General features: G+C 40.4%; 1 protein-coding gene across 1 annotated transcript in view; it reads left to right on the top strand.

Annotated features, from left to right (window-relative positions):
• Nucleotides 1–13,838, top strand: part of grin2ca (glutamate receptor, ionotropic, N-methyl D-aspartate 2Ca) — a 74,260-nt gene that overhangs the window by 25,243 nt on the left and 35,179 nt on the right. Inside the window, 1 exon segment of the mRNA XM_034592387.1 lies at nucleotides 8,202–8,803. Within this exon segment, the coding sequence (XP_034448278.1) occupies nucleotides 8,202–8,803 (602 nt within the window).

The raw sequence follows: 13,838 nt of genomic DNA, 5'->3' as shown, positions 1-13,838 counted from the left end.
ACACCCAGTGATGTCCTTCGGAAGTAATTACATACTCAAGGGGGTGTGTTAGTAAAATAATTCCTGGAAGATGTAGAATGAATTCTAATTTTGCTCTTGTGCATTTAGTTCAATATCCCGACCTAACATTCCCAGCATCCTTTGAAGCCAGTGTCGCCTGACAGATCACGTCCTCCACGCCACCGTGCTGCAGGTGAACAAAATGCAAGTCAGATCCAAGCAAAACCTGATTGTCTTTGCAGGAACATGGGCCCGAGGGTTTTCTCAAAAGTAGAGCAGTTCCTTTTTTTTTCCCTCTGCCTGTCTCCGCCTGTCTTCGCGATGTCCTGAACTCACTTGTCTCTGCCTCCACCGCCGGCTGCTTCTTAAAACCGCTGGCACAGGTACAGTGTGACCTGTCTAGACCGAGGCAGCGAGGTCCCATGTGTGGTTTGGTTTGCGCAAAAATATTACTTTAGGTGAAATTAGGAAAATATAAGTTTGATCCGATGTCAACACAGAGAACACAACAACTCACTGCAGTCGTTTTTCTAAATTATATCAAGAACCTGATCTCTTTCTTTATATCTAAACATAACTGTAAAAACAGTTTATGCTTTAGTATGAGCATGAAATGAAAATATCTCATGTTATTTGCCTGATATGTGTCAAAATATAATATCATAGAATTTTTACATCTAAAGCGCTGTCGTTTCTCTTCCTGTAATGATAATGCTTAATGCTGATCATGCAGAAAGAACATAGATATTGCATATTGGTTGAATCGTGTTCCTCACCATTCACACAGGGTTGTAGCCTGGGTTTTCTCCAGCTCAGAGAGAAATGGCAGATGACCAGGGAGTTGTGTGTGTCTGTTCCTGGTCACCGTGCAGGATCTACGTGACGTCAGCAGGACAGGCAGGCAGCGCCGGGGCACTTCCTGCTGTGTGGCGGAGGAAGACATATGTCGCAGCAAAGAGCAGGGGCCAGGAGTCACTCTTCATGAAGGGACAGTAATGAGGGAAGGGTGGTGAATGTAGTTCAGTCATGTGAGCAAAGGAAACATAGACCTCTTTCTGTTCCTTCAATGCATTGTTTCATTGTGGCCTCAGTTCTTTCGAGCCAGCTGACTTTAATCCCTTGTTTCCGTTACATTTTCGGACACAGTGCATGTCTATCAACGGACATCACCAACCCAAGTCATTTAAATAACCTTCAGCCATCAAATGAGTGTTTTACAGCAAGTTAAAGGAGACATATTCTGTTCATACTCAGGTTCATAATTATCTCATCCAAGGACATGTTTTCAGCCCTGTCCGTTTGTTGGTGTTTTAAGCAAGATTACATTCAAACAACAGAATCAATTTCCACTAAATTTGTATAACGTTGGTGCTCATCTGGATCAGGGGGCGGTTTCTGGAATTTAGTTTTGAGATGAGAGGTGTTTTTCAACATTTTAACCATTTTCCAACAAAATAATGAATTGACCTGGAGGAAAAAGATTAGGCACATTTGACGGAATCTAAGGGGATTGTTGGGCATTGGTATGTGCTATACTGGGTGCCATTCTAGTTTTAATTTTGGTTATGAATTGAAAAGGTTTACATGCTCTAATGTTCAGAACACATATACTTTCCTCATAGTGTCCATTGTTGCAGCGCCTCTTTTCAGCCCCTGTCTGAAACACTTGGCTTCAGCTCCTGTTTTTTTAATTCCCCCCTCCTGATAAAGCCAAGTCTGCGCTGGTTGGCCAGCTGGCCTGATCTGTTGTGATTGGTCAACAGCTTTCAGAGTGTGTAGGAAATGTCGGCCTCCGCTCTCGCTTTACCTGGCTTTGTTTGGGGGGCGTGCCAGGCTAGCTGCTAGGTGTGCATTATAGAAATTGTGGGTTATTGTGATTTTACTTGACATTACAATGAATGCGGAAGTACAGACGGTCTAGTATCAAGGCGTTTCAGGAACTTCGGTGTCCACAGACTTTGGACTTTCTCACTTTGCAGGAGTTTTACATTCCCATAAAGCCTATGAAACGCACTAGACGAAAGAAACACTGACAAAACTCTCCTTTAAGTCTCTTGTTTTTGTATCAGTCCTTTAATTCTAAACAAAAAAAAAAACAGTTGGTTTTCACTGACAACCACAGCTCTCATAGAAACAGCTGTGGTTTAGAGATAATCACCGCTTTATAGGCTCATCTAACTCAAACTGAGACCAGTTTCACTGCATCTCACAGCTAATCTCAAGGCATTCACACAACCGAACCATTACAGATTTGAAAGCCACACATTTGCCGAGATGTTAAAGGGTTAAAAAGTGAAAGTTGAATGGGAAGACCAATGGAGCACTGCTGCATCTGTATTTGTAAACAGATATGAGTTCTTCTGCATATTTTACCCTTGTGAATCTAATCTCAGCCTTGAGAAGCTAAGCTTTCTGCTCAATGGCTCTAATCTGCTTTGCTACTGTGGACTATTACTGTGAGCCTCTGTGAACAACACTGTGGAAATGCAGCTTATTGACAGCAAGTTGTGGTTGACACCCATACACAAACACAATGTTTATAATCTAAGACATTATCCATAGCATTGAGCAGTATGATCGTATGTACTGTGAGATTACAGAAAATTCAATCTATTCTGTCTTTAATATCTGTGGTTCTACTATGTGAATCGTGAGATTTTGGATTTTAGGTATTTCTGCATTTTTATTTTGGAATACAATCAATTTTCGAAGTGAAAAAAAACAATTTGGTTAATTTATTCATGAATGTTTTCCCAACTGCATTTTTAGTTTAGTTTTTCTGTCAAGTTAAAGATTTAATATATAACAAGTCTTCATTAAAATGTCTAAAACGACTAGACCTATGTTATATATTTTTGTTGACTTATGTACTTAAATTATCCAAATGTTTCCAACAATGATTAAACCCAAAGAAATCCCAAATGTGATTCAATGGAACATTTCGTTTTAGTCACCTTCTATTGCATCATATCTTCTTCACCCGTAGCTATGCTAAGTCTCTGCTAAAACATCCGGCGCAAACAACGTATGACAAAGGAAAAACACTCAGCCAGTCGGCTGTTTTGATTGGTTACTCGTAGTGGCTCACAAATATTCACTGCTCTTTGCTGCGTAATGTGTATAAAACGTATTCGTGTCAGGTAGACATAAAGCTTTTTTGGAATGTTTTTGACTTTTGACTGTAAATTGTGCCAGTTAGCCTGGTGCACAGGGACATGCAGTGTCACATTCAGTGGTTAAAACCACATGCGAAGGTGGTGGTGAGAAGTCCTTAATGACAAAGAGCAGGCTGACCTCCGCTTAACAGTCGGTGGTGTTACATCACACCACACATATTTAATCGTTAAAACCAAGGAGGTGTCTTTCGGATTAAAGCAAGATGATGAAACTACAACGTCACTCGGTAGAGCTCATACATACGCCAAGGCCCAACAGTCCCCTTGAATTCAATTGAGCTGCATCAAATTACTCACACTCATTGATATCAGTCCTCTATAATAGTCCACAAATCATTCTTTGGGAAATCAGTAAATAAATTAGATTCTATGATCCAACCCCACATTTAATGATTTCTCTCTTGTTTCATGTCCCATCCTTGTACAAGTTTAATTGAAAATGCATTTAGAACATTTTGCGTAACCCTAATGACAAACAGACAAACGTACGGTGGTGAAAACATAGAACTTCATAGTGGAGGTGACTACAGCAAATGTAGTTACCTCAGACTTAGAAATTCTCTAAATAATGTCTGTCATGGTTTCTATAGGCCAACTTTGCACCTGAACAGAAACAACACCCTCAACCAACAACTTATCATGTGAAGAAGACAATAGACAATATTTTTGGATAAATCAGGGAAGAAGTGGGATGCCGGCAAGATGAGACCACAACGTTTTGTGGAGGTGTAAACACTTCTATCTGCATCTGCCAAATGAAAATGTGATCACTTCAGGGGGAGAATACATGTTTCCTTCTGCATAAACTGACCACAATGATTTTATTCTTTTCCCCACACCCCTTGCTCACTTCTGTGCACACGGTCAGGGCAGTCGTGACTTTGGGCTTTGAGCTGCTGCTGAGCCTGTGGTAATGCCCCAGGATCATTTGGACTTCGCTATCAGTCTGCTCTCTGCTAATTGAGCTTTTGAGATGGTAGTTAGCAGAAGGCTTTTTCTGATAGAGCCTTGGGCTTGTAAGCATGGCGTACAGAAACACACAGACTTGCACTGGTGGTAATTCTGGATGCTGACCTGTGTCAAATGTCCTCTAGTTTTTATCATATACAGGCAATATTATCCTGTTTTTTATGGTGCTTCCACACTGACTTTAGGTTAGGGTTAATCCTAAGCCTGACTCTAACCCTAACCCTAAAAATGAAAAATTGTTTGGTATATTTGCAGTGTGAAAACTACTTTTTGGATCACTTTGGATCACAGACTTTCAAATCAATTGCTGGAAGTTGATACAGCATTAAACAATATAAAAAATAAAAATAAGTGGAAGTGGGTTACAGGAGTGCTTTACCTCTGATAATATACTGTTCGAACAGTGGGACGCTCATTTTGCTGGTACTTATACCATCATTGTATTGCAGTAGCAACACTATGCACTTAGTGAAAAAAAAAACTATCAATGTCAAGTATAAGTAGACGCAGTCCATGTGGGTGATGATGACAGGACGTACGTATGTCATACAAAATTCTTTAGTTCAATCCCTAAATTACAATTTGAATCCAAAATTAACTTGATCAAATGTGGACAATGTAACACAGAGCATTGGCTCACACCATGGTCCACACTTTCAGGTGTGAAAAAATCCTTATTGACTAAAGGTTTGGGCATTTTAGTCTCATTTTAGAAAGATCTTTGGTCATCATCATCGTCATCATTTTAATCAAACTTATTCACATATTTATCAGTTATTTGATAAACACCACAGGTTGAATCAAGTCAGTTTTCTCACTGTGCTGCATGCTGGCAGGTCTAGTCATGATATGGCGCGAGCAGCAAAGGAAACAGAACAGCTGCATTGAAAGAAAAATAGTCAATAATCCTAACAATGTTATTGGCAAAGTTTTCTTTTTTTTAACCTTGTCCTTAGCCGTCAGCGAAACTGAATGTTGACATAGTCACAGTGTCTAATGACATTGGCTCCGTCTTAGTCACAGGGGAAAAAGGTCACTGACACACATTATTCATCATAGTTTTCTTAAATGAAACTAACGCTGACTTGCACATAAACATTCTGACACCTTAGCAAATGTCAGGGAACAAACTGCAGATGCCGGAACAGGCAGCAGCAGATTGTACAGGAATAAGGCAATAACACTGACAGATTTGCTGTGGGACGGTGAGGGGGAATGGAGAAAATGAGCAGATTTATACGATCTTCTCAAACTCCACCGTGACTAACCTGCATAAGATCCCTGCAGCCAGTATGGATGTATGCAGCAAGCCGGCCTCCAGTGCAGTCTAATCCATCTTAGTCCACTGCAGCTCCCTTACAACGAGCAGGAACCAATTCTAAGTAAAGATGTTGACGTCATTTCTATGAATATTGATGAGTAACATATGAAACCAGCCATTTCAAACCTAAATATGTGAGTTTGAGGCTTTTAATGTATGTCAAAAGTAAGTAATGTAAGAGCCACTTCGCTGTTTGGGGACATAAGAAGTCTTACAAAATACAAAAGAAGGAAATATCTTCAAGCACAGACAGTCAGAGGCACAAAGTCAGTGGATTTAACTGTGACGTCAGATATCGTAAGATGCTCATACATCACAAGATGACTTAACTCAAGGACAATGAGGAGAAAGCAAGGCTGAATAGAAATTGTGCCTGTTTCTAGTCTCAGGATGTTTTCTGAGCTCTGAGAGCGCAGTCCTCTCCCTAGAGTGGGTTAGGGTCAGAAGGTTGGGGGGGGGGGGGGGGGGGGGGGGGGCATAAGCGGTTCAAAACATGATCACCCCCATATTCATAAATATAACTGTATATGTCCACTTCTGAGGCAGACGTTTTCTTTATTTTTCAGGTGAATGTCATTTATACAAACATGTCACATGATAATCCTCTAAATAAATAATCAACCCAGTTTACACGGCAAAGAATTTGAACTACTTCATACCCTCACTTATGCTAATGAGTGGCCTCAGTTAATTCTCCACCCTGCTGTGTATTTCTATCCTGTTTTGTATTGTTTATTTTCTCTTCTATTTTGTCCTCACAGACATATGTAAAGCTTCCTTGGGTCCCGTGAAAGGCGCTATATAAATGCAAGCCATTATTATTATTATTACAAAAGATTCTCAGTTTAATGATGATGTTCAAATATGTGAGTCTGCTAAGGAATCAATAATCCTTGCAGAGTAGCATCAATACATGGCTGTTACATTAATCACGATACTGTACCTTGAAATAATTAAAGTGACGAGACAACAACATGGTTGAGATCATAGACTGTAAATTAAAATGCACGACACATCTCGTGATTGTGATGTGGTGCTGCAGTATCGAGGTCCTGCCGATATATGCCCTCGATCGATCACAAGTCAGTAACAATAACTAATTAAAACCATACTTATCAGAAACATGAACACACATCAGTGTGATAAGACCAATTTAAAAAGACAGAGACCATCATTGAAAAAAATCAATTCAAAATGCACTTTGACGTTTCAGTTTGGTCTATGTCCAATCTGCTAACATGACCTTTACTGCAGCCAGCCACCAGGGGGCGATCGAGATGCTTTGGCATCACTTTTCTGGAACAATCAAGTCGACCATCTTTATATACAGTGTGTGGTTAAGATTACTGCTGTCCCATGTATAATATTAGCAGGATTGTTAATATTTGCTTGTATTTCAGTACCTACGTCAAATAAGGTATTGTGTATTGGTGTTGTTTATTGGTGATTTATGTGAGTCACAGGTTTTTTACTTTTTTTCATTTAATCATAATTTTAAATCTCAAATATGATTTAATGTTTGTACAAAATATGGTCCTTTCTGTTCCTAAATTGTCGAATTATGTCCAGAACTATGTTTTTTGAAGAACAGCAGTCAGTTGCTAGGATTCGGTTAGAAATCATGGTACTCTTTATTAACTGCAAGTTCAAGCCCATTAATGATTTGTTTTAAGCCAATACTAAGCATTTAGAATGCCAGGTTGTAAATGCTTATTAACATTTACAAAAGTAGATTTAATTTGACCTTTAAAAAAAATCATTTATGACCTATAACAAATATGTCTACAGATGACCTGCAGACATTTGATAATAGCCTATTAAAAAGTAAGAAATAAGAGGCCATTTATCAATATGAAGGGATAATGAAGTTGTTAGTGAGTTGATGTAACATTTTCCATAAGCACCTTTATGATTAGCTAACTTGACCTGAGAGAGACAGGGACTTTGGCTAAATTAACGTACTCAATGTTGAAGAAGGAACCGTTGATTAATGTCACTCTCTCCACCAGAAACTCTCAAAGCATCACCTGTAATTTAGTTGAAATAACAATTGTGTTGTTTTGTGCTTTAAAGCAACACTATGTAACTTTTACTGAGCAATAGCGCCCTCTATAGCCACAGGTCATGGTTAATTTTGTTGGGCTCTGTGCCTGAACGATGAACTGGTTTTCACGTAGAGAACAACAGTCTATCAATGTGTTGTGCGGAGCTCTGACTGTGTAGTCCCACTTGTTGGGTTCTGAAGGTGTCATGTTGCACTAGAACCATTAAACTATTTCATGTAAACAGAGGAGTCACATTCATTCCTGTCTCAAGGTCAATGCATCTGTGGCAGGGACAGATGAAATCCAGAGCAGGCACTGGCCCCAGTGGTTGTGCCATCCCTCTGAATTTGCACGTGTGGATGACACCATGTTTGCGCGGCAAAAGTAAGACACGTGTGTTTAAGTGATGAATGTGTCTGCGGTACCCTGAACGAGCAAAATAAAGCACAACCACATACAGCTCCTGTAAAAGCTGCACTACGGTCCCTAGTGGCTGGGAATCTCACTATTTTGTGTGTGATTTGTGGGTGTGTAAATCATACAGAGGGTCCTCCAGGGATCTCATTGCACATTATACAAATTGGATAAAGACAAGCAAATTTTCCCTATATATCAGGAGCAAATTTCATGCAGTAGGTTAACTGAGGGTAAAGGTCTTCATACTGATGCCATGATTTCCTATCCCTCCAGGGCGAAGGCTCTAACTTCCTGCAGCTGGGCTCCTCCATCGAGCAGCAGGTCAACGGTATGTTCAAGGTGATGGAGGAATACAACTGGGACAGCTTTGTGGTCATAACCAGCCTCTACCCAGGCTACGAAGCCTACGTGGATTACGTCAAGACCTTCAGGGACACCAGCTACTTCATATGGGAACTGCAGGACGTGCTGACCTTCGACATGTCCGCCGACGGCATGAATGACATCCGAGCACTCAGGCTGCTGCAGCAGATCGATGCCCAGGTGTTGTTGGTCTACTGCTCACACGAAGAGGCCCAGTACCTGTTTTCCATGGCAGCCGGGGCTGGACTGGACGGGCCAGGCTACATCTGGATTATCCCCAGCCTGGCCGTGGGAAACCCAGACATCGCCCCACCGGAGAGCTTCCCCGTGGGGCTTATCAGCATCATCACAGACCGCTGGAGAATGAGCCTTAGGAAGAGGGTACGAGACGGGGTGGCCATCGTGGTGAAAGGCGTGCAGAGCTTTCGGAAGCAGAGGGGCTTCATTCCCGAGGGCCACAGTGACTGCCACAACCCTGTCAAGCCATTGCCTGCTAACGACACGCTGTTCAGGTACGCTAACATGTGGGGAACCAGAGGGGGGCTTCATTTCTGACTGTAAAATACAACATCTCTGCTCTCTTACATTATATGAGTAGTCTTTACTTATTTCTCAATATTAAGGTGATTCAAGGGTGGCACAGTGGTGCAGTGGTTGGCACTGTTGCCTCACAGCAAAAGGGTCCTAAAGTTTGAATCCTTGTTTGGCTGGGGTGTGTCTGTGTGGGGGTGCATGTTCTCCCTGTGCCTGTGTGAGGTTTCTCCCACAGTCCAAAGACATGCAGTTAGGTTGATTAGAGACTGTTGGTGTGACTTTCAGTGTAATTGGTTGTTCGTATGTTTTATGTTGCCCATACGCTGGCGACCTGTCCAGGGTATAACCTGCCTCACGCCCAATGTCATCAGCTGGGACTGGCTCCAGCTCCCCGCGCAACCCCTCAAACGATAAGCGGTACAGATAATGGAGGGATGGATGGAAGTTGATTCAACTCATGTAATATGAGTGAAGTAGTTGCTTTGCCTAAAAGAGGTTTAAACAATGTTCGCATGAATAAACTGGACTTGTGTTCCTGTGGTGAATTAGAGCTCAGCTGTGCACATGTGCAGCAGAGCAGTAACTGATCCACGTAGCACTGGTATTGTAGCGTGTTGGGTTTGATGGATGGTACATCCCAGCATTCTCTGAGACAGTGGTACAGATAAGTTGGAAGGATGCATTTTGGCTTCCAGCTATGTGCACAGTTACTAAATACCCAAAACAGATCTTTAGATTAGCTTGTTGCTTCCATTAAAGTTAAACAACATCAATCTCTTAACTAAAGAGCTTTCCTTTAAAAACCTCTTGGGTAACATTGAAAGCAATGGTTACGATGCTATTCTGGACATTTCTAGATTATCAAGGTTTGCAACTTTTATCGTTCAATAATCTCATAAATCAGTTTCCTAATTTCAATTAAAAAACTAAACACAATTATTCACTTAAGTAAGATTAACTTGTTTTGATTAAACTGTTGAACTTGGAAAGAGAAGAAATAGCCAAATCCACTTCGACCACTGCTTCAAACGTAAAAAAACAACAGAAAAAAAACATAAAATGCCTCCATACTGCTCCTGTGGTGTCATCCAAATGTGTTCGTAAATCCTGACATTCAAATTCAATTAAAAACTGCAACATTTACACCATGTTTTGTTCGTTGTTGTCGCCCTACTAGTTACTGCCGCAGTAACTGCAGCTATCACAAGTATCGAGAACTAACGATAGCTGAAATTAGTGCAACAGTAACTTGCTGATCTCGTCTCGTGAATATACAATCTGCTGAATTTATATCGTCAACAATCAAACCAGAAGTAATTGTGTTTCCTCCCTTGCCTATTTTGAGACTGAGCCTTTATTTATTTGTTCCTCTGCCACACTCCATTATTTAAGAATATACTGTGAAGAACATAGTTTCTGTGGGAATCTCTTAAGTATTCACATTTTGTAAATCTCCGTCTTTAAAAGTAATTTCCCACGGTTGATGGCAGATTCATACATTTATAAGCAGAAGGAACAGCACAATGCATCCAAGCATGTGAAAGGAATAAATTGCTCTCTTGGCAAAACACTGCAGTCACATTTAGTAAAATGGCCACCAGGGCCACTTGAAGACAGTGCTCATAAATGAGAGTGAGTTACGGATATAGGGATATAACTTTTCAGTGGCTGGCTGTTAATGATACTAATGGTAGACATGAGAGATGAACCCTTGTGACTTGATACTGTCTCGTTTGTACTTTACAGTGACTTGTTAGTTGTGTATGATCATAAATAAGACATAATACTTAACATTTAAAATGATCTCCCGAGGATAATAAAAAAAAAACTCAATGCGATCAACTGTTCCTGCAACACTGCAAAAAAAACAACCTTCAAGACTTTATTCTCTCATGTGTAACCATGTCCAAATGAGAAAATAAGCTTTTAAGTCACTGCCCTCTAGCAAAAATATCCACGCAATAGTTTTCTGAAGCGTCATTTCTGGTGAGGTTTAGATGATTAAAACCACTTGGTTATGGGTCATAATCGGGGACAAAAGAAATTAATGATGACTGTAGATCTGTTTTTAGACATGAGCTCAGGGAAATGTCTGGAAATAGGGCCCTGACAGTTTGTCTTTCACAGAGGAAGAATGCAGCAGAGGATTGTGCAGATGAGACAACAACAGGAAAATGTCCGGAGCCAGGGTAAAGCATCCAGGAGGCAGGGCATGTTGTGTGAAATCTACTGCGGTTTTGTCCACAGCACATTGACACTGTGGCCTTTATCACCAAAATCTTTCCAAGTTAATATTGCATATGGCTCCTCTTTTTCATCCTGAAATATTTGAAAGCAATTTAGGTGAACTCCAGTTTCCTCAGTCAAACCCTGACACGTTTTACACCTTAACATGCTCTCAAACCTCCTCACCTCGACTTCTGCCTTTGCGAGGACAGTCACTATTTGTCAATTGTCTGGAAACACCTAGGGTTTGGACAGAGGACCAATTCGGTTGCTTCTGCAGAGGAGTCTCTTTCTCTGTCCTTAGAATTTCAGTTTATGACTGAAGAACAATTGTGTTTTATTGTCAGGGGTCACATTGAGAGATAATCTCTCCCTTCATTCTCTGATATGTCATGATATCATATCATCTCTGACAAAAAGAGGTCAACAGTTGTTTATTTATTCATGACTTCCCATCTGTTTGGTTGTTGTAGAGCACATTTAATGGCGGCTGTCACTCTCCTCTGCCAGGCTGCCATCTCTATCTCTCACCTAGCATCCCCCTGTATCTCTTGGATACTGGGGGCAGAGCTTCTTTTCATTTAAACCGTGTTTTGAGGAGCAACCTGACGCCATCTGCACCACAGGACATGCAGCAAATCTTGTTTTTTATAATTAGAAAAAAAATTTAATCAGCAAAGGGAGGAGTCAGAAAAAAAACTACTCCAGCCAGCGTCAGTTTTTGGCTCATATACTGTAAGCCAAGGTCATTCAGGGAGAGAGAGAGAGAGCGAGAGAAAGTGTGTTTCGTAATAGATGGTCACCAAGGGGCTGCGAACGGGACACAAGCATCATCCGACACTCCTCCTGCATTATGAAACATCACCCTCTCGCTCTGATGTCAGAAGTAATTTTTCTTTCAGAGTCCGCAGTGCCGTAGGGGACACAACTTTTCCTTTTGTAAACCCAAACTGCTCATGAAAAGGTAGAAGTGGTGAACATTATCTCACGCTTTGATACTGTACACAGCTCCTCTAAGACTCTCTAAACCCAGCAGGCATGATTTGAGCAGCAGCGGCTCTCGTCACGTTAACGTGAAGGTCGGCACCACGGAACAAAGCACTTTCTATTTGCTTTATATTCAGTCGTCAGCCAGATCAAACATTTACACCCCCCTGTCGGTTCTCAGGTTTGTCCTCACTTGATTGGAGGACCCCCCCCATGCTTTTGATCATGAGTCAGCTCACCTGTTAATGGGATTATCACAGATTACCAGATTAAATAGGTTTTTCACACAGATCAGGCTGAGGGCTATTCTTCTCCCAGCAGGTTTTCCACACCTCTGCTGGAGTGGTGGCTGAGGTGAGAGAGCAGACCTGTGGGTCTAAGATGGAATCAGAGGAGGCAGATGACACTTTCCTACATGGAACAGCAGCTACTGTGCCATGACAAGCGGTGCAGGGTTGAAATGACTAGTTGATTATTCACTTAGTTGGATGACGGAAATAACCTGCAGCTGTTTGGATAATTGATAAATTGTCTCTTTGTGCTTTGATTGGAAAAAAAAGAAACACTCCACAATGTCAAGAATTTGAATTTCTTTAACATTTATTAGACCAATGATCTATTAATTGAAATCAATTTAAATTAATTGTTGCAATCCAAACAAAGATAGAGATATTCTATCTTTATATAATAAAGTACATTTATAGTAAGACAACAAATGATAGAAACAGTAAATCAAATCTATGGTTTTCTATCTTTTCATGTGTCTTTACTAAATTATAACTTCTAAAGAAAGAATTATTATTTTTAGCAATTAATCAATAGCGCTAATTATGAATGCAAATTGAATAACAAAAACTTTATAATGATTAATGAAAGATGTTTAACTCAGTAAATTGGTTTCCTATATTTGTGACCCGATTAGAAAAAAAATAATATTTCATATTTCATATCTCATACAATTGAAAAGTATTGGAACATTTTGTTCTTCAAGTAACTTTTCAAGAAGTCTGAATGACACTTTACTGTCCGCTCTGATTTGAAAAGTTCCAGCTGTCAGGATTTGCTGCTTTTCTTTGTCTTTTGTGACACTTTTCTTAATGAATAGCAGTAACATATTTGGGAAATTGTAATGAAATGACAGTGTAAAAAATTTAAATGAATTGAAAGGGTGTAACGATTTTAAAGTAGAGTCTGAAAACCATGAAACAATCGTCCACAATTCGTATCTCGCTGCAGTACGATGCTCTCATTGTTAATGCACACACTCTTCACTTCACAATTAAAGGAGACATTCTTCTCATTTTCAGGTTCATAATTTGAATTTGTGTATTGAAAAGGTTTTCATGCTCTAATGTTCAGAAAACACATCACTTTCCTCATAGTGTCCATTGCTGCAGCTCCTCTTTTCAGCCTCTAACTGAAACACTTGGCTTTGGCTCCTCTCTCTTTAAGCCCCCCCTCCCGATAAAGCCCAGTCTGCTCTGATTGGCCAGCTGGCTCACTGTGTTGTGATTGGTCAGCAGCTTCCAGCGCATGAAGGAAATGTCGGCCTCCACTCTCGCTCGATTTAAATGTAGGGCACGCTATTACACCTTAAATTAGTCTTCAAATGATTTGTGAAACATGACTATTTTGGACAAATCACGACCTGCTATGAAAGTCACTTTAATTAGATCAGGATGAATATTGGGCTGTGGATTTGGAAAATTGCTAAAACTTTAATGAATACATTATATCCAGCTTAAAGTATTGAGAGCGTATTGAAAGAGAAAGATGATGTTTGTCTTTCTCTTTGTTTCC

The sequence above is a fragment of the Hippoglossus hippoglossus genome, chromosome 8 (genome assembly GCF_009819705.1).
Source record: "Hippoglossus hippoglossus isolate fHipHip1 chromosome 8, fHipHip1.pri, whole genome shotgun sequence".
NCBI lineage: Eukaryota > Metazoa > Chordata > Actinopteri > Pleuronectiformes > Pleuronectidae > Hippoglossus > Hippoglossus hippoglossus.
This window is presented reverse-complemented; position numbering and strand designations above follow the sequence as displayed.